Genomic DNA, 19,594 nt, shown 5'->3' with positions numbered 1-19,594 from the left:
TCCTTGAAAGTTCTCACTTTCTTGCCCTCTCCCATGTGCGATCAGTTACCTACCTACTTCTCTCTGTTTCTACACACCCACCTTAGTCCGAATCACCAAGCTCTCTTACATGGACTGCTGCTCCTGTCCTTTCCATTCTTCACGCTAAAGCTTCTGCTTTTGCTGCCTCTTCTCTGTGGAAGGCTCTTCACTTCGCCTTCCTCTAGTGAATTCTTACTGAACCTTCAGATTCCATTTTAAACACACCTTTTTCAGAGAAGCCTTCCCTGACCACCCTTCTGTCTACCTTTCAGTTAGTTCCCTTCAGGTTCTCTTAGCACCTTGGAGCTTTTTGTAGCATCTGTCACAGCTGCAATTAAATAATTGATTATGTAGCCAGTTATCAGCTGTGTGGGTCCTGCTATCATGTAAGCCCCACGAAGACAGGCACACTGTCTCTTATTCATTGCTCTGTCCCTAGTTTTACACACAGTAGAGGCTGAAATCATTGAATAAATGAAGGAATGTTTGCTTACTCACAATACTTCCCTTCCCTGTCTTTGTCTGTTCAGGTGTTACCTCCACTGCAAAGTCATCTTAACTAGGAGTAGTTAGGTACTCTCTCTTCTCTGTTTCTATAACTTCTTGAACATACTCCATAGCAGCACTGGGCATATTATTTTGTAACCATTGGTTTGTGTGTGTGTCTTTCTTACCAGACTGTAAACTTCCTGAAAATACTATTTTCATATTTGTCTTTTGAATTACTAAGATATAATGTAATATATGACATAAAATAAATGTTTATTAAAGGGAAAAGGAGGGAGAGAGGGAACAAAGGTAGGAAGAAAGGAAAGGCAAATGGACCAACTCTGAATAATTTATCTTTTATTTGTGTAATAAGAGAGGGCATGGAAGTGATAGAACTATAGAAAATGAAAAAAGGAATTGTTAAAATTCTAGCCTGCCTGAAATAGTGCAGAGAGATAAGGACATGTAGTGACATCAACTAGGAGAGTTACCCAGCATTGTGAGCCCACTTTGGCTAAAGTAATCTGATTACCAGTGCAATCTGGTAAACAATGACAACCCTGAATATTTAGTTGTTTCATTGTGGGAGAGTGAGGTGGAGAAGCAATAATGTTAGTATATGGCAGTATTAGGGATAACAAGAGATTGTTGAATGCCATAGTGAGCAAATCTTGATTTATATCTCAGGTTTTCTGAAGAGTAAACCTGACAATTCATACAAGAATTCTCACTTTTAAAAATGAAAAAGCAATAGCATTTTCCAAGTCATGGTTCCCAGATTAGAAATATAATTCTTACTTTTTTTGATTTTAGGAAGAGAATTTAAGAATTCTTACATCTGTTATCTGTAGCAGAGAAAATCATTCTTTACTTTGAGCACAACTTTTGGCAAGCTTTTCCTGTAAATGTTTGAATGCATGCTCAAGAAAGCTACAAAACCTTAAGGGAATATTTGGTAGCTGTTCCAAAACAGTTTGAGCTATAATTTTATGGTTTATGATGTCAGGAAAGCCTATCAATTAAATTAAATCTTTATTTTAACTTTGGAGGTCACTGTGTTTCTGTATTGCCTACTACATGTAAAAAGAGAACTCTACACTTAATCAAGAGAGGAACTAAATCTGGTCCTGTACTCCTAGCTGTTGTTTTTGGTTTTTTGTCCATTTGTTCGTTCCTTTATTCATTTAACAAATACATGTATGTCATGCACTATGCTAAAGAAATTTGAGCAAAGCCTGGAGCAAGAAGGATTCACATCATCCTTTCTGTAATCTTTATTGACTATAATAAATGTGTCAGATGAGTTTTTATTCACAATATCAACAGAGGGTCTCATCTTGTACAATGAAAGCAGTTTGAATGTGAAGACATAATTATGAAAAGGTCCTGACATGACCTTTCCATACACAACTATTCCCAAGATTAGGAATAAACAAATTTTTCCTCTAGCAGAGTTGGGTGTTTGTGTGTTTTACCTGACTCTTTATCTTCTTCTACCCAAATATACATAGTAAGTTAATTATTTTCAACATCTATAAAAATAATTAGGTAAAGCTACTCTAGTTATTTCTAGGTCCCATATTCAGCGATACAGAAGACTTTTTCACTGACCAATAATGCTAAGCTTCATGGTGTTTGCTTTCTATCTTTACTATCAATCACCATTTATGGCCCCAAATAGTATATTGTTCTATGTGTGGTACTCTTGTATGTTTACGGTTCTTGAAATACAGTACCAGTCCTTGAGTCATTGCAGTCTAGAGAGCCAAACAAAATAGAGAAACTAGTAACGTGTGTCAGTGTACAATGTACATATGTATAGAGCGGTATAAGACTTTAATTGCTTCCCCATTCACTAAAGATGTTTTAGAGGAAAAGTGACATTTTAATAGCACTTATAGGATGAAAACAGTTATTTCTTATGGAATGGTAAAGGAAGCTTCTAATTTAAGGTAGTGTTTATGTGGAGACTCAAAGAAAGTAAGAGAGGGTTTCTATTATCTATTGCTGTATAACAGACCATCCCAATACTACTGAAGTGGCCAGAAACATGGGTTGGCAATTTTTTTCATAAAGGGCCAGTTAGTAAATAGTTGAGGCATTATAGGCCATACAGTTTCTGTCAGTTACTCATCCCTGCTGTTAAAATGCAAAAGCAGACACCGACAATGGATGGGCGCTATTGTGTTCCAAATATTTTATTTATAAAAACAGATGGCAGATTGGGTTTGACCTAAGAACTGTAATTTGTTGACTCTTGATTTAAAACAACAAAATCATTACTTTGCTTACAAATCTGCAATTTGGGTAGGGTTTAGCAAGGTAACCCCACTGCTCTACTGGGTGTCAGAGGGTTTGAAGGCTGAAGACTGGAATCATCTGAAGGTTCACTCACTCACAGGTATGTTTCCTGTGCTAGGAATATAGCTGGGGCTCCTCTTTCTCTATGCGATCTCTCCTTGTGGTTGCTAGCATGGCAGCTTCAGGTTAGTCAGATTTCTTATATGTTGGCTCAGAGCTTCCTACTGTGTGTGACCAGAGAGAGAGAGAGGGATGGAAGTTGTATTGCCTTTTTAAGTCTAGCCTGAAAAGCCACTTCGTTTGTCACTTGTCACCTCCATTACATTTTATTTGAACAGGCCAGAGGTGGGCAAACTGTGGCCCTCGGGCCAAATCTAAGTGGCTACCTATTTATAAAGTTAGTTTTATTGGAACAAAATAATGCTCATTCCTTTATGTATTGTCAGTGGCTGCTTTTACACCACAATGATAATGCTGCATAGTTGTGAAAAAGACTATAAGGCCTACAGAGCCTAAAATATTATTTGGCATTTTTTTACAGAGCAAGTTTTCTGGTCCCTGATGTAGGCATTTTCAGCCACCCATGCTCTTAATGGGAGAGTGGCAAGTTTCTGGAACAGCTTGTAGAACTAGAAATATTGTTGGAGTCATTTGTAGAAAATACAGTCTGCCACAGGGAATGAACCAGGTGGAAACTTAGGAGAAGATAGCTCCAGCCGGAAGGAACAGCAAATTTTGGCAAGTACCTACTCCTGCTAGGTGTTTTCCACAGAAGACAATGTGGCCAGTGTTGCTGGAGCAGAGTAGGTGAGCTAAAGGTAGTGGAAAATGAAGGCAGAGAAGTTGCCCGTGCCAGGTTCATGTAGGGCCTTATAGGGGACTTCTATTGTAAAGATTTCAGCTTTTAGTGAGATGAGAGGCCACCGGAGGTTCTGAGAAGAGTGACAAGATCTAACTTCTACTTTTTAAGGATCACTTTGGCTACTCTATGGGGAATAAATTATCAGGGACAAGGGCAAAAGCGGGGATACTGTTGAGTAGAATATTAAATAGTCATCTAGGCAAGAGAAGAAGATGGCTTAACTGAGAGTGATAAGAATAAAGGTAGAAAGAAGTAATTTGTTTCTGAATATATTTTTGAAGGTAGAACCAATGGTCTTTGTTGATGGATCGGATAGTGGAGTGGAAGAGGAGGAGAGAAGTCAGTGACTGTAAGGCCCTGAGGCATTTCTGCTGCCTCCTGGGAACCTCTTTGAAAACCACAGGCCTTCAGTGTAGGAAGATTGACATGCTAAGAGACACATCTAATTCTGTCCCCCTCCTCCTAAAAACCCTTCAGAGGCTTTGCATGGTCCACTTCAGACTTTTTTTTTTTTATGTTTATTTATTTTGAGGGAGAGAGTGCATGTGCAACGTATTTGTACACACTGGAGGGAGAAAGGGAGAGAGTGGGGAGAGAGGGGGGAGGAATATCCCAGGCAGGCTCCACGCTGCCAGCGCAGAGCCCAACACGGGGCTCGATCTCAACAAAGAGTGAGAGCATGACCTGAGCCAAAATCAAGAGTCTGACGCTCAACCGACTGAGCCACCCAGGCGCCCCTCCTCTTCAGACTTCTAATATGACTCACCAACCCCCTTCACGATCTAACCTCTAATTATTTCTCTTGTGTTCTCTCTCACTTCCCCCAATCTTGCATTCTGTTCCCCACCCACAAAAAAACATGTGTCAGTTCCTCAAACCCTCGTGTTCTATCTTCTGGGTTTCTTGTACACATGTCCTTTCTGCCTTCTCTTCATCTCACTAACACGTATACTCATCCTTAGGTTTCCACTTGGACCTCTTTTATTTTTTTTTTAAGTTTTTCTTTTGTGTTTATTGATTTTTTGAGAGAGAGGAATGGGAGAGGGGCAGAGAGAGATGGAGACACAGAATCTGAAGCAGACTCTAGGCTCTGAGCTGTCAGAACAGAACCCTGTCAGTGCAGAGCCCGATGTGAGGCTCGAACCCACCAAGTATGAGATCGTGACCTGAGCTGAAGTTGAACACTTAACCGACTGAACCACCCTTTCCCCTGGACCTCCTTTGTTTTTATCTGGTAGCTCCTTTTCTAATCTCCTCGTAATGTCCTCCTGTGATGTTGTTTTCGTGGCAGTCTGTATTTACCCTATCGTAGTACTTGTCATACTTTACAGTTTATGATTTTTAAGTCGTGTGTTGTCCTTATTGGACTGGAAGCTGTGTAGGAGCAGGAGCATGTCTTTCTCACCAGTGTATCACCATCACAGGGCCTGGCTCATAAAGGCACTTAATAAGTGTTTGTTGACAGCTTGAATGAAGGACATGTAACTTTTAAGGTGAATTGCATTTTCTTAGTAATGTGGGGAGAACTTCTAAATTTTATGCCAGATCAGTTGTTAAATCTGAAAAAGAAAAATGTAATGTAATAACTGGTAAAATTATTTCTATGCAGAAAGCATATTGCAATACAAAAATAGAAAGGAATACGTAAAAATTAATAATGATCATTAAGTTAGGGTAGTTAAATTACAAGTTTTTTTGCTTAGTATATTTCAAATTTTCCATAAGGTTTTATTTCTTTTATTTAAAATGTTTTAAAGAATCAATTCGAATTGCATTTTAAGAATCTTAAATATGGCATCTTTAATTCTTCAGGTAATTTTGTTCCCAGGTTTGGCTCAGTCCTGAGTAGTTACCAACCGAAAGCGTAATATCTACTGGAACAAATCTAAAATGTCTTTTTTTCTACCTTCTGCTTCAGTAAATCAAAAAATCATTCTATTTTTAAAGTTTCTAAGATCAAGTATCCTGTTGTTCACAATTGTGAAAATGATACTATTATTTTTATTCTTCTGTTTAACTTTTTTTAATTTATCAAATGAGATTTCACCTACTTCTCTATTCGTCTGAAACATTACCATCATTACTCCAAAAGTAGTACTTAAGTATTTTTGTGTGTGTGTGTTTACTTCATCATGAAACTGTTTATTCCAAATTTTTATTGTTAAATGCCTTGTCCTTGAATTGTGGTATAGAGCCTGGCAGCGTGTTCTAACTTGGCACAGACTGGGTCCCCAGGTCTTTTTTGTGTTACTAGTCTCAGGGACCGATGTCGGCAAATGCCACCCATGCACAAAAGTAGGTGCTGAGTGCACAAGGCTGAGCAGGAAGAGGGTGAAGGCTCTGAAAGGTTGGCAGAACTACCAGGCTCCCCTCACGGAATCCGTCCCAGTGCAGTGAGAATGAGAAACCAAAAGGTAAATCAGAAAGGAACTAAAACCCAGACCCCAAAATAGCTGGAAGCGGAGATGGGGAGGCATAGATGGAGACTTTAGGAGAGAACGTTGCAGCTGGAGGTCTCAGGGAGACAGCAGAAAGCACTCGGCAAGACCACCCAAACACAAAATCTGAACTAGCCTGCCTTGGCAGGATGAGTGGGCAGAGCTCCCTTAGTGTGGTGTGGCTCCCACAATGGAGCATAGTACTTAAATATTTTTAAATATTTGAATTTAAATATTTTGTCTTTGAATATTTTGAATACCTCTGAATATTGTCTTTGAATACCTTTGAATATTTTGTCTTCAAGGAATTGATTAGCAAATGTTGTAGATAAAGAAAGTGAGGCTCAGAAGAGTCACATGCTGTGCTGAAGGTCACAGGCTTGGATAAGATTGGGTAAGAGGTTTACTGGGAGTAAGTCAAAGATCTTCTCATTCTTAGTGAAACATCCTGCATGTAATACACAGCAAAGATGTTTTTCCTTGTGTATATATTTCTTTTAAAAATAATTTTATCTACGTGTGAATGAGGAACTTACAATGTATTTCTAATTTAAGACTGCGGCTAGTAATATTAAATCCGGATAAAACCTGTGTTCTTTTGAGTCCTGTTATGTTAAAAACAACGAACATTTTTTCTGGTTTGAAGTTCTTTGTGTACTGCATTCTGATGCTTTTTCCCCTTCCTCCACAGTTGTGCATGCCTAAAGGGCTGTCTTTCAGAACTCAAACTGACAATAAAGACCCTCAGTTCCACTCATTTATAATTACCCGGGAAGATGGTTCTCGTACCTATGGTTTTGTTCTCACTTTTTATGAAGAAGTTACCAGTAAGCAGATCTGCACAGCAATGCAGACGCTCTACCAGATGCACAACGCAGAGCATTATAGCAGCGTGTATGCCTCATCCTCCTGCAGCATGGATTCGCTGGCAAGCAGTACTGACGAAGGAGATACAACTTCCCTTTTGAAACTCCAGCGCTACAACTCCTATGACATCAGCAGAGACACCCTGTATGTTTCAAAAAGTATATGTTTGATCACACCACTGCCTTTCATGCAGGCCTGCAAAAAATTCCTCATCCAGCTTTACAAGGCAGTTACCTCACAGCAGCCGCCACCCTTGCCGCTTGAGAGCTACATCCATAACATTCTTTATGAAGTACCCCTTCCACCTCCGGGGAGATCACTGAAATTTTACGGTGTTTATGAACCTGTCATCTGCCAGAGACCTGGGCCCAATGAACTCCCCCTCTCCGATTACCCTCTTCGAGAGGCCTTCGAGCTTCTGGGATTGGAGAACCTGGTGCAGGTGTTTACCTGTGTTCTTTTAGAGATGCAGATTCTTCTCTACTCACAAGGTAGGTCTTCCCTGGATTTTAAGTCTCTCCCCCCAAAATACTTACGCTCTTCCCAGCTACTGCATTTCCATTGGGTATATTACTAGAACCACACACTTAATGTTCAGAAGTCTTCTGTTTTGTGTGAAAGAAGCAGGTATAGGTGGGACCAGAGGCTAAGATGTTACTTCTCTTTGAGGTGTCAGTGGACCGTGGAGAAAAACAGGAAAGAATACAAAAGCATTAATCTGGCTGACTTAAGTGTATTATTTTTTAATGGAAATAGGCCCTTTCTTCCAGATAATGCATCATCATCATAAAAGAAACATTTCTTTTCATAATGAAAGTGAGAGAATTATGTTAGTACCAGGAACATGTAGACATCTTATTTTCTGCAGGTTGGTAAATGTTCACATAAAAACTCAGTTGACATTGGAAAGGGATAAATGAAATTGTTGACTGCAGCTTCCTAAGGCAGTCAACTTTGGATCTTTCCCCGTGGGAGATGTCACTGGATGTGACTCTCTTGGGTCTAAGAGTTTCACCAGAGTTATGTGGAGTTTTTTTGTTTCATTTTGCTTTTTTTTTTTAGTATCTAAAAAAAATTTTTTAATGTTTATTTTTGAGAGAGACAGAGTGCAAGTGGGGAGGAGCCGAAAGAGAGGGAGACACGGAATCTGAAGCAGGGTCCAGGCTCTGAGCTGTTAGCACAGAGCCCGACGTGGGGCTTGAGCTCACAGACTGCAAGATCATGACCTGAGCCGAAGTTGGACGCTCAACCGATTGAGCCATCCCGGTGCCCCGTGTTTTGTTTTGCTTTTAATTCCAGAAGGAAGTGACCTTTGTGATGTTTTTTATTCAGAGTTCTCCCAGCACATACTTAGGAACTAACAAAATTTGAGTTTTATTTTTATGAGTGCATTTATGATGTTGAGCCTAGAATACTGGTTCCAACCTGAACATGATTTTGCAGAAGAAATAGAGATGCTTTGTCTAAATGGATATGTGAATTGAAGGAAAATATAAGATGGTTGCTGTGTATTGATGGGTCCTTTGAAAAATGTGGCACAAATACTTGGGTTAGCTTTTTGCTAACTTGTATTTAAGCTAGCAGGATTGTAGTGCAGTCTCCTGACTGCTGCCGTCAAGCTTATTTTACCACTTTCCTTTTTTTCTTTTCTATTTTAAATTATAAGTGAGCCTGAGCCAAGTAGGCTATATTTGTACTTCCCCATCTTGTGTGTATGTTGACACTATTTGTGTGTTGACAGCCCTTCACGAGGTTGTATTTTCTTCAGTTTATCCTACATAATGTTCTTTGATAATGTGTTCTGATGTCTCAGTTTTTGTTGTCAGCAAGTTCTCTCATGACCAATCTAAACTCTCCTTTCCTCTTGCTCTTACTTTCTTAGGGTTCATCATTACCTGTAGATCACTTGTTTGTATCTAAAATGTGAAACATTAAGTAATTCTCCCTCCCTTTCTCTTTCTTCCTCTCTTGCTTTTTACCCTGAGCAGGGTTAGGGTTAGAGAGTTGTTGGAAGAGGCAGGGGCTTGGAGCTTGATTCTCTCAGGTGTATTACCCTATGCAAAAAAAGAACTTAGATCCTAGATTGGCGAGGGATCTTCAAGGTCATTTAATTCAGTTTTAGTTCTCCCTAGGGAAGTAGTTTGGGCCAGACAGAATATTGGTTTTTGAAATCATAGCAATCACAGGTTCAACTCTATTCTCTGTCACGTACCAACTGTAACCATGGACAAGTTATGTAATCTTCCCGAGTGTCAGTTAATTCATCTTTATTGGAGATAATGGGGTTTTTTCCTGTCTCTCGCTGATTTATTATGAAGGTTAAATAAAATCTGTACACAATAGTTGGGGCATAATTGGCACTAAATGATAGCTGATATTATTGTAATTATTATTAGTTTTATTAGTCCTACACAATCCTCTATAAATTATGCGTATTTTCAGTTGTGTGGGTCAGCATATTATTGCATTTAAAGTATAGCTTTGTTAAATTAAATAGGGTGTTTCAGTGTTGAGAACCTAATAAATGTTCTCTTATCCTGAATGTTAGGGCTTTCTTTTTTTTTTTTTTTTTAGGAAAAAACCCTTTCATTACTACACTTCCTCTTTTAAGAAGCCCTCTATGTCTCACGGCATGTGGTCTGTCCTGAGCTCTCATCTTTCTGCTGTTTGATTAGCTTATGCCAGCTGGTTCATGGAAGCTGTTAAAAAGTTATAGTTGATTAATATCTACCACTTTAGTTCAGTTTCAGATGAAGAAGCATGAGTATTTATGAGCATGTTTTTGTATTAAATGAAGTGCTTTTTGTTTTTTGTGAGGTTTTTTTGGAGATTTTTTGTTTTTTGGGGTTTTTTTGGTAATTTGGTTTTATGCTGAGAACAATAGATGAATCCCTAGATTGTAGGACTCTCTCTGTCTCTAAATGAGTACGTGTGTGTGTACATTTTAAGTGTCATAAAAAGGAAAATCTTACACAGTAATTTTATAACCATTCATTGAAATCATTGTGTTAGGAATTATGCTATAAAAATGCCTTGTATGTTTTAGCTTATTTTTTTCTCTCTTCAACAGTGAGTTACTGTTCTTATCTATGTTTTATCAAAGGGAAGTTGAGGCTCAGGGAAGCTAAGTATTCTTCCTAAGATCACGTAGCTATTAGGTAATGTGGTAGAACTAAGAATGGGGCTTAGATTTGTCTTTCTCCAAATACTTAACCACCATGTTAACTGTATTGGGCCTGCACTTAACCTTTCCTTATCTGCCTCAATATTTATTTTTAAATTATTAACTCACTCTGCCAATCTATTATTAAGGTATCATGCTAAATAACTGTACAGCATAGAATGAAAGCTCTGTGTAAATACACATTTTAACATTGACAGTGTCTCTCCCATTAGAGAAAGAGATTTCATTTAAATGAATGAAATAAAGAGTCATTATGTTGATTTGTACTCTGGTGCCCTCCTTCATTTTTCCTGTGTTGAGAGGCTTTTAATAACATCTAATACTTCATTTCTTATTCACTGATAAAGCTATGCCATAAAATTTAAAAACATTGCAAGTGCTAAACAATTACCAAGAAAACCCAAAGTGAATCAGAGTAGATGGATTTTAGTGATGAAACTGTCCTTCTAGACTCATTTGAAATTCTGGTCCATAGCCCATTTAAACAGATTCAATCTGCTATTTAGAGAGTTTATATATCACACTCCCTTCGTGGTGGTAACTAGCTAGAAATTTTAAGTAGAGAATGTACCCAGGAGATGGAGGCTCTTTTCTAGGACCCCAAATCAGAGAATATCACTTTTTTCTGTACCCTGAAAATACCTGAAACAGGACAGTGGGAAGATTGGAGTATAATCTTCTTTACAAAGGACTAGTAGAAGAGGGGTACCTGGGTGGCTCAGTTGGTTGAGTGACTCTTGATTTAGGCTCAGGTCATGATTCCAAGATCCGAAGATTGTGGGATTGAGCCCTTCTTCAGGCTCCACACTGAACGTGGAACCTGCTTAAGATATTCATTCGTTCATTCATTCTCTCTCTCTCTCTCTCTCTCTCTCTCTCTCTCTGTCTCTTCCCCTTTCTCCCCCTCCCGCCTTCCTCCCTCCTTCTCTCTCCAGCTTGAACAAATATATGCATATACTCTCTCTTCTATCTAAAAAAAAAGAAAGGCATAGTGGAGGAATAAACGATAGGGGAACTTAAACACTAGTGTCTAATTTTTGATACCAATAATTAAAGTCTCAGGAACATTTTGAGGCCTTGCTTACCTTCTTTGACTCCTTACAATGGAAATAAGCAGTTACTCACAGCTCACACTAGACTGACATGCCAGCTTGTATGCCTTCACAGTGCCTCTCTCCCCTCCTTTCTTCCCCTCTCTCTTGTAAGTTGTGCATGAATTAACCTTGTCAGAAAGTAAAAGCCACTTAAAAGTTTTCTTGAAAAAGATGGGAGCCTTCTAATCACAAATTGCTACTCATGCTCAACTGAACATCATAGCTTATGGGTTATAGAGTTTTTAAAACATAAAAGTAAACTTGGAATTTTGATGGCAGACAGTAGGATTCCATGACTTATATCCTAAAAGTAGTAGAGTTGTTTTATTTTATTTTTCTATGTTTGTTTATTTTTGAGAGAGAAAGAGGGACACACAGAACCTGAAGCAGGCTCCAAGCTCTGAGCTGTCAGCACAGAGCCCGACTCAAGGCTCAAACTCAAGAACTCTGAGATCATGACCTGAGCTGAAGTCAGACACTCCACTGACTGAGCCAACCAGGTGCCCCTAAAAACAGTAGAATTTGACTAACTTTGGACAATGTCTTTATATTAGCTTTATTTTGTGATAAATAGAATCTTAATATTAAGACTTTTTCTTGTGGCACCTGGGTGGCTCAGTTAAGCTTCCAACTCTTGATTTCAGGTCAGGTTATGATCTCAGGGTTTGTGAGTCCTAGACCCTCATCAGGCTCTGTACTGACAGTGCGGACATTCTCTCTCTCTACCCCTCCCCTGTTTGTGCATGCTTGCTCTTTCTCAAAATAAATAAACTTAAAAAAAAAATAAAATAGAAGGACTGGGACACCTGGGTGGCATAGTTGGTTAAGCGTCCAACTTCGGTTCAGGTCATGATCTCACAGTCTGAGTTTGAGCCCTGCATCTGTGCTGACAGCTCAGAGTCTGGAGTCTGCTTCAGATTCTGTTTCTCCCTCTCTCTCTGCCCTTCCCCCACTCTCATTCTGTGTCTCTCTCTGTCTCAAAAACAAACACTAAAATTTTTTTTAAAAAACAGGACTTTTTCTTGCTGATGTTTTGTTGTATATTCAAGAAATTAATCTTTTGTATATTATATGTGTAGCACATACCTCCATTCAACATGTGGCTCTTAATTTTCTTTTAGGGGTCTTTGATGAATTAAGATACTCATAATATTCATAAATTCAAATTTACCAATATTTTAATTTATAACTTTCTTTTCTATTTAAGAAATGCTTTAGTCTGAGATCATAAAACAGACTATATTTTTTTCTAAATATTTTGAAGTTGTATTTAGCATTAAAGACCTTACTCTATAAGAAATTAATTTTTGTTTGTTTTAAGGAAGAGATCAAACAATATTTTAGAAATATTTATACTAGTTATCCCAGTTCTATTTCTTGAATAGACCATTGTTTTTTCCTGTGAGTAGGAGTGCCACTTCTATCATATATAAGTTCCTGTATGTGAGGGTTTATCTGGTGTATTTTAGTTTATTCTGCCAATCTTTCTGTCCCTGTACTAAATTAAATTACTGCAGCGGGGTGTCTGGGTGGCTTAGTCAGTTAAGCATCCTACTCTTGATCTCAGCTCAGCTCTTGATCTCAGTGTCATGAGTTTAAGCCCCACGTTGAGCTCCATGCTGGGCATTAAGCCTACCTAAAAGAAAAAAAAAATTGCTATAGCTTTAAAGTACGTCTTGGTATCTGGTAGGACAGTTCCCTCACTACCTTATTTTTTCCCCAAGAAATAGACTAATTTATTCAATATACATTTTTTTCATGTGTGTATATGTACATTATAATACAAAATAGTGACATCATTTTAGCACTTAGCTCAATAAGAGCTTTCAAAATCATTAATCTTTTGAAGTCGCACCATCATTAGAGCTTTCTAACATAGATAATGCTGTGTTACAGATAATGCTCACTCCCTATTTTTATTGAAAGTGCATTGAATGCAATTTGAGGACAGTGATATACTTACAATTTAAGTTTCCCTTTCCATAAAAATGTAATCTCTCTCCATTTCTAAGGGTCTTGTTTAATGTCTTCCAGTAGTAAAGTTTTACAACAGTAGATTATAGCAAATAATGACAGTTTTGTTTATTCTATTCCAGTATTTCTCATTTTTACTTATTTTTCTTGTCTTTCTACACTAGGCTCTCGAGTATAATATAGAATAGAATTAATAGTAGCAGACATCCTTGTCTTTTTCCTGATTTTAAGAAGAATGATTTTAATGTTTTGCTATTAAGTGTACCATTTGCTGTAGTGTTTTTGGTAACTACCTTGTACCAGGTTAAAGAAGTTCCCTTTTATTTCTAGTTCAAGTTTTTAAAAATCATGAATTCATCTTGTATTTTATTGACTGCTCTTTCTGCATCAAGAAAGATGATCATGTGTTTATCCTTTTGATCACTTAATAAGGGGAAAAATCCACCCCTGTACTCCTGAGTTGAACCTTACTTGGTCATGATATACTATTGCTTTTTTAATATAGGGCTTGATTTAGTTGGCTAATATTTTTATTAGAATTTTTACATCTATGTTTTTTAATGATTTGACTTATAATGTTAATTTCTTGTACTGTCTTATCTGGTTTTTGGTATTCAGCCTATTCTAGTATTATACATTGAGTTGGAAAGTGTTCTCTTTTTTTCTGGAAGATTTTACTTAAGGAAGTATTTATTTAAGGTTGTAATTATTTGTTCCATGACTGAGAGAACTTGTCTGTAAACTGTTTGGTCTTGTTGGGAAGATGTAAGATACCAATTCAGTGTTTTTAATGGTTTGTTTAGTGTTTTTGTTTCTCCTTCCCCTTTTGCCCCTCTCCTCCTCCTCCTCTTCCTCCTCCATCGCCGTCATCGTCGTCATCGTCATCATCGTCATCATCGTCGTCATCATCATCATCAACCATGGACACAGACCAACTAATGTTTTATTATACCACAGGCTGCCCCCTGGTATTTGACCATGGATCCCATATAGCAAAACATGCTGTATCCCGTATAGTTAAAACATGCTGGCACATTACTAGTCCCATCCAGTCATTAACAATTAGTTCAGTCCATCATCCTTATTGTATGAAAGTGTCTTCCAGGCTGAGGTCACTCAGGTTTGCAGACTTCTATTCAAACTTGTCGAAGGTTCCCAAAGCAGTAGTGGTCTGAGCAATATTTGGCTTCACCCTTTCAAGGTATCTGATATTTTTGAGCTAAGAGACAATGTTACCTCTTTCTCTAAGCCTCTTTTGAGGTGTTCATGTATATTGGATTTCCCTTACTACAGACTCATTTATTCTTTCCTTTACCCTCAGCTACTGTTCCTCCTTCATTTTATTTGTACCCAAATTCTTCCACCTTTTGACGGGAAGACACACCTTAGGTTCATTTACGGTATAGGTAGGTTGTTGGGGCACCTGGGTGGCTCAGTCGGTTGAGCATCCGACTTCAGCTCAGGTCATGATCTCGCGGTTTGTGAGTTCGAGCCCCGCATCTGGAGCTGTGCTGACAGCTCAGAGCCTGGAGCCTGCTTCAGATTCTGTGTCTCCCTCTCTCTGTGCCCCTCCCCCGCTCATGCTCCATCTCTGTCTCAAAAAAATAAACACTTAAAAAAAAAACACAGCACAAGTAGGTTGTAGGATTCTACAAGTGACGATGGGATCTGGCAACTCCTTACACATTCCACAGTCAGTCCTATGGGAAAAGAGGCTCCTGGCTGTATCTCTACCTTGCATTCTCCTTGTAATTAGGTCCTACATAAACAGTTTCCATTTTATTTTGGAATCCATCTTAACATTGCCTTCTCCATTAGAGTGTTTTTCCAACATTACTCGAGACAGCATGAGTATTTCAGGTTTTAAGATTATTTTATGTCTTTCATTCATAGGAACAGTTTAAATTAATATTCCAGTAGCAAGCTAGTAATTGCCTCTCAAATGGGAATTCTCTAGTCCAACATCCCAATACTTATCATTAGGAGATGCTCACAGATTTTTACCTTAACCCCAGATTATGCTCTACACATAGGGCTGTGGTACAGAATTTGTCCATACCATGACTCCTGCTGCTTTTGTACACTGTGTAGGCTCAGGCAGTTATTCCCATTTAGCATGTCCAGTTAATATTGCTTGAAGAGTAATCTATGTGCTTTCTGTTTTTCTTTTGGGGGAGGTTTTCCACAGACATACATAATATCCACTCCCATAAAACATTCAGGTAAAGCCTATTTAAACATTGTAATTTTTACCCAAACTTTTACCTTAATGCCATCAACCTTAAAACTTTTTTATATTCTATCTAATTGTAGCCTGTATTAAAACTTCACTGAAGGGTTTTAGTACCACAGTGCATGAAGCTCCTGAGTAAAGAGTCTCAGAAACTTCTCTTCACCTGCTGACCATTTTCCCCATTCTTGTGCATTAGGTTTGGGTCTCCAGCAGGGGGGTGAGTCAAGAGACCTTAGCCCTTTTATCAATCTTTATCTTGATTAATCTGCCTGTTGCCCTAGATGATTCCAGGTCTGGTTTCTCATTGTAATCTTTGCCTTTCCCATATTTTAAATTTCTCCAGACTGGGGTAAATAGACCCAACTTGTTTGGCGCCCTTTTATTTTATTTTATTTTATTTTATTTTATCTTATTTTTTAAGTTTATTTATTTTGAGAGAGGAAGAGTATGAGCAGGGGAGGGGCAGAGAGAGAGAGAGGGAGAGAGAAGGAATCCCAAGTAGGCTCCACGCTGTCATTGCAGAGTCCAGCACGGAACTTGAACTCACAAACCACAAGATCATGATCTGAGCTGAAACCAAATCGGACACTCAATTGACTGAGCCACCCAGGTGCCCCATATTCACCCCATTTCTTAATAACTCTCTCTTCTATCTAAAAAAAAAGAAAGGCATAGTGGAGGAATAAATGATAGGGGAACTTAAACACTAGTGTCTAATTTTTGATACCAATAATTAAAGTCTCAGGAACATTTTGAGGCCTTGCTTACCTTCTTTGACTCCTTACAATGGAAATAAGCAGTTACTCACAGCTCACACTAGACTGACATGCCAGTCAGATGCTTAACCAACTGAGCCACCCAGGAGCCCCTTATACTCTAGGTTAAAAGTTTTGGGTGTTTTTTTTTTTACTCTCTTAGCACTTTGAGAATAATGTTCTACCGTCTTCTGGTTTCCAGTGTAGCTCTTGAGATATAATCTATCACAATCACCCTAATTGTCATTCCTGACCAGAAATCTGTTTTTTTACTCTGGCTGTATATGAGATTTTCTTTTTGCCTTTCATGACCTATATTTTGACTGTGATTTATCTAGATAGGATTTCTTTATTTGTTATGTTTGTGATTTGTTGTATTTCCTGAAATCTTGTGTCATTGTGTTTCAGTAGTTTCTGGGAAATTTTCAACTATCTTCCTAAATGTTACTTCTGTCCATCTTTTTTTTCTTTTTTTTCCCCTTTGAAACTCTAATTAAATCTGTTAATCTGTTTCACTCAGTCTTTCATATCTTCAAACTCTTTTTCTGTCTTTTCTCTGTGTTCTCCATGATTTCTCCACATCTGTCTCCAGCTTATTTATTTTCATTTTACCTGTGTTTAATCTGTAGTTAACCCTTCCTTTGACATTTTACTTTCAGTGGCCCTAAAACGGTTTTATTTCTTAATTCTTTCTTTAATTTCCTTAAATATATTAAACATATGCATTTCATATTATTTATCAGATAAATTCAGTATCTGATAGGTTGAGGATTGAGGGTTTCTTCCTTCAGGAATGATTTGTATTTTCTTTCACTAAACATCTAAGTTCACTGGCAACACAGGTCTCCTTTATTTTGTTTTATTTTATTTTATTTTATTTTATTTTATTTTATTTTATCATTTTTAAAATTTTTATTTATTTTGAGAGAGAGTGTGCACAAGCAGAGGAAGGGCAGAGAGAGAGGGAGAGAGAATCCCAAGCAGGCTCCACATTGTTAATGCAGAGCCCAAAATGGAGCTCAATCCCATGAACCGTGAGATTATGACCCGAGCCAAAATGAAGAGTCAGACACTTGAGCAACTAAGCCTCTCGGGCACCCCTTTATTTTGTTTTAAGTAGGCTTCACACTCAGTGCAGAGTCCAACATGGGGCTTGAACTCATAACCCTGAGGCCAAGACCTGAGCTGAGATCAAGAGTCAGAGGCTCAACTGACTAAGTCTTCGGACACCAAAGGTGCCCCTTCACATACAGGTCTACTTTAAATTAAAATTCTTCCTCTTTGTGTTTCTTTGGGTCATACAGATAGCATGACTTTGGGCCCTAAATATACCTGAATGTTGGCCAGTAGATAAGAATTCTCAAGGGGTTTTTTTTTTTTACCTCTTCTTCCCGGAGCAAGGACCAGGACAGATAAATTTCTTGTCAGCACAGTGGCTTTTTTTTTTTTTTTTTTAATTCTTGTTTCATTTTTGTTTTTTCCTTTTTCCATCTCTTTTCCCTGAGATTTCTACCATTTGGGGGTCCTGGCTTTATACAACAGGATCTACTTTCTGAATCCCACCCCTTCTTGGACTTTGTTCTCCAACATGCACAAAAATAAAACTGAAGCTGTAGGCCACCTGGGATCAGTAAATGCCTCAAAGATAGCTAGACTTTTGAGCTTTACCACACTGGACTCTTGTTCCCATTTTGTTTCTGGCCCTAATGACTTCTTCCCCTAATTTTTGCAAATCGATATATTCATGAACTGAATGTTTTAAAATTGTTTTTTTAGTATTTTAGTTTAGGTTAGGAGCTCTGCGGGCGCCTGGGTGGCTCATTTGGTTGAGTGTCTGACTTCAGCTCAGGTCATGATCTCACAGTTTGTGAGTTTGAGCCCCACATCCGACTCGGGTTCACTGCTGTCAATGTAGAGCCTGCTTTGGTTCTTCTGTCCCATTCTCTCTCTGCCCTTCCCCCGCTCATGCTCCTTCTCTCAAAAGATAGAGGGGCACCTGGGTGGCTCACTCAGTTGGGCGTCTGACTTAGCTCAGGTCATGATCTCGCGGTCCGGGAGTTCAAGCCCCCCACCTTAGGCTCTGTGCTGACAGCTCGGAGCCTGGAACCTACTTCGGATTCTGTCTTCCTTGCTCTGTGCACCTCCCCCTCACACACACACACACACACACACACACACACACACTCTCTCTCTCTCTCTCTCTCTCTCTCTCTCTCTCAAAAATAAATAAACATTGGGACGCCTGGGTGGCTCAGTTGGTTAAGCGGCCGACTTCGGCTCAGGTCATGATCTCGCGGTCCATGGGTTCGAGCCCCGCGTCGGGCTCTGTGCTGACAGCTCAGAGCCTGGAGCCTGTTTCAGATTCTGTGTCTCCCTCTCTCTGACCCTCCCCCATTCATGCTCTGTCTCTCTCTGTCTCAAAAATAAATGTTAAAAAAAAAAAATAATAATAATATAAATAAATAAATAAATAAATAAATAAATAAAATTTTAAAAAGATATACAGGTAAGATGATAGATAGGTAGATAGGTAGGTAGGTAGATAGGTAGGTAGGTAGATAGATAGATAGATAGATAGATAGATAGATAAAGGAGCTCTAGTCCACCATACTGCCATAAATAGAAGTGTTTGAAAAAGATCACCGGGGCTCCTGGGTGGCTCAGTCGGTTAAGCGTCCAACTTCAGCTCAGGTCACGATCTCGCGGTCCGTGAGTTCGAGCCCCGCGTCGGGCCCTGGGCTGATGGCTCGGAGCCTGGAGCCTGCTTCCGATTCTGTGTCTCCCTCTCTCTGCCCCTCCCCCGTTCATGCTCTGTCTCTCTCTGTCTCAAAAATAAATAAACGTTAAAAAAAAAATTAAAAAGAAAAAAAAAGATCACTGAAGTAAAATTAAAATGAAGATTGATTGTGTTACTTACTACAGAACATAACAACTGCTAGGTATAATTTAACTATTAATAATATAAAATAGGAAAGTTATCTAGGTCTGTTTTCTCTTTTACCAATAATTACCAATTGTATTTAACCTACTTTCAATAATTCAAGTACATAGTTATATACATAGATACTTAATCTTCTGTTGAAGCAGTAAGAGATCTCACTTTTCACGGGTAGTCATGGGTATTAGAAAATTATATTCTTACCAATAGATACATATATTTTTATTTTAAATAATTTGTTCTAAAAAATGCCTGATGTCAGGGCGCCTGGGTGGCTCAGTTGGTTAAGTGTCTGACTCTTGGTTTCCTCTCAGGTCATGACCTCACACTTTGTGAGTTCAAGCCCTGCATCAGGCACTGTGCTGGCAGCTGACATGGAGCCTCTCTCGCTTTCTCTTTGCCTCTCCTCCATGCACACATGTGCTCTTTCTTTCTTTC

General features: G+C 38.6%; 1 protein-coding gene across 3 annotated transcripts in view; it reads left to right on the top strand.

Moving 5' to 3' along the window:
- Nucleotides 1-19,594, top strand: part of DENND5B (DENN domain containing 5B) — a 182,607-nt gene that overhangs the window by 76,253 nt on the left and 86,760 nt on the right. For all 3 annotated transcript variants that reach the window (XR_007456619.1, XM_049625243.1, XM_049625244.1), the window contains one exon: nt 6,803-7,469. Coding sequence is in view for 2 of the 3 variants with exons in the window: in XM_049625243.1 (XP_049481200.1) it covers nt 6,803-7,469 (667 nt within the window). In the remaining variant the exon portion in view is untranslated. The remainder of the gene's footprint in view (nt 1-6,802; nt 7,470-19,594) is intronic.

This window comes from Panthera uncia, chromosome B4 (genome assembly GCF_023721935.1).
Source record: "Panthera uncia isolate 11264 chromosome B4, Puncia_PCG_1.0, whole genome shotgun sequence".
NCBI lineage: Eukaryota > Metazoa > Chordata > Mammalia > Carnivora > Felidae > Panthera > Panthera uncia.
The sequence above is the reverse complement of the archived record's forward strand: the minus strand, read 5'-3'. Positions and strand labels throughout refer to the sequence as shown.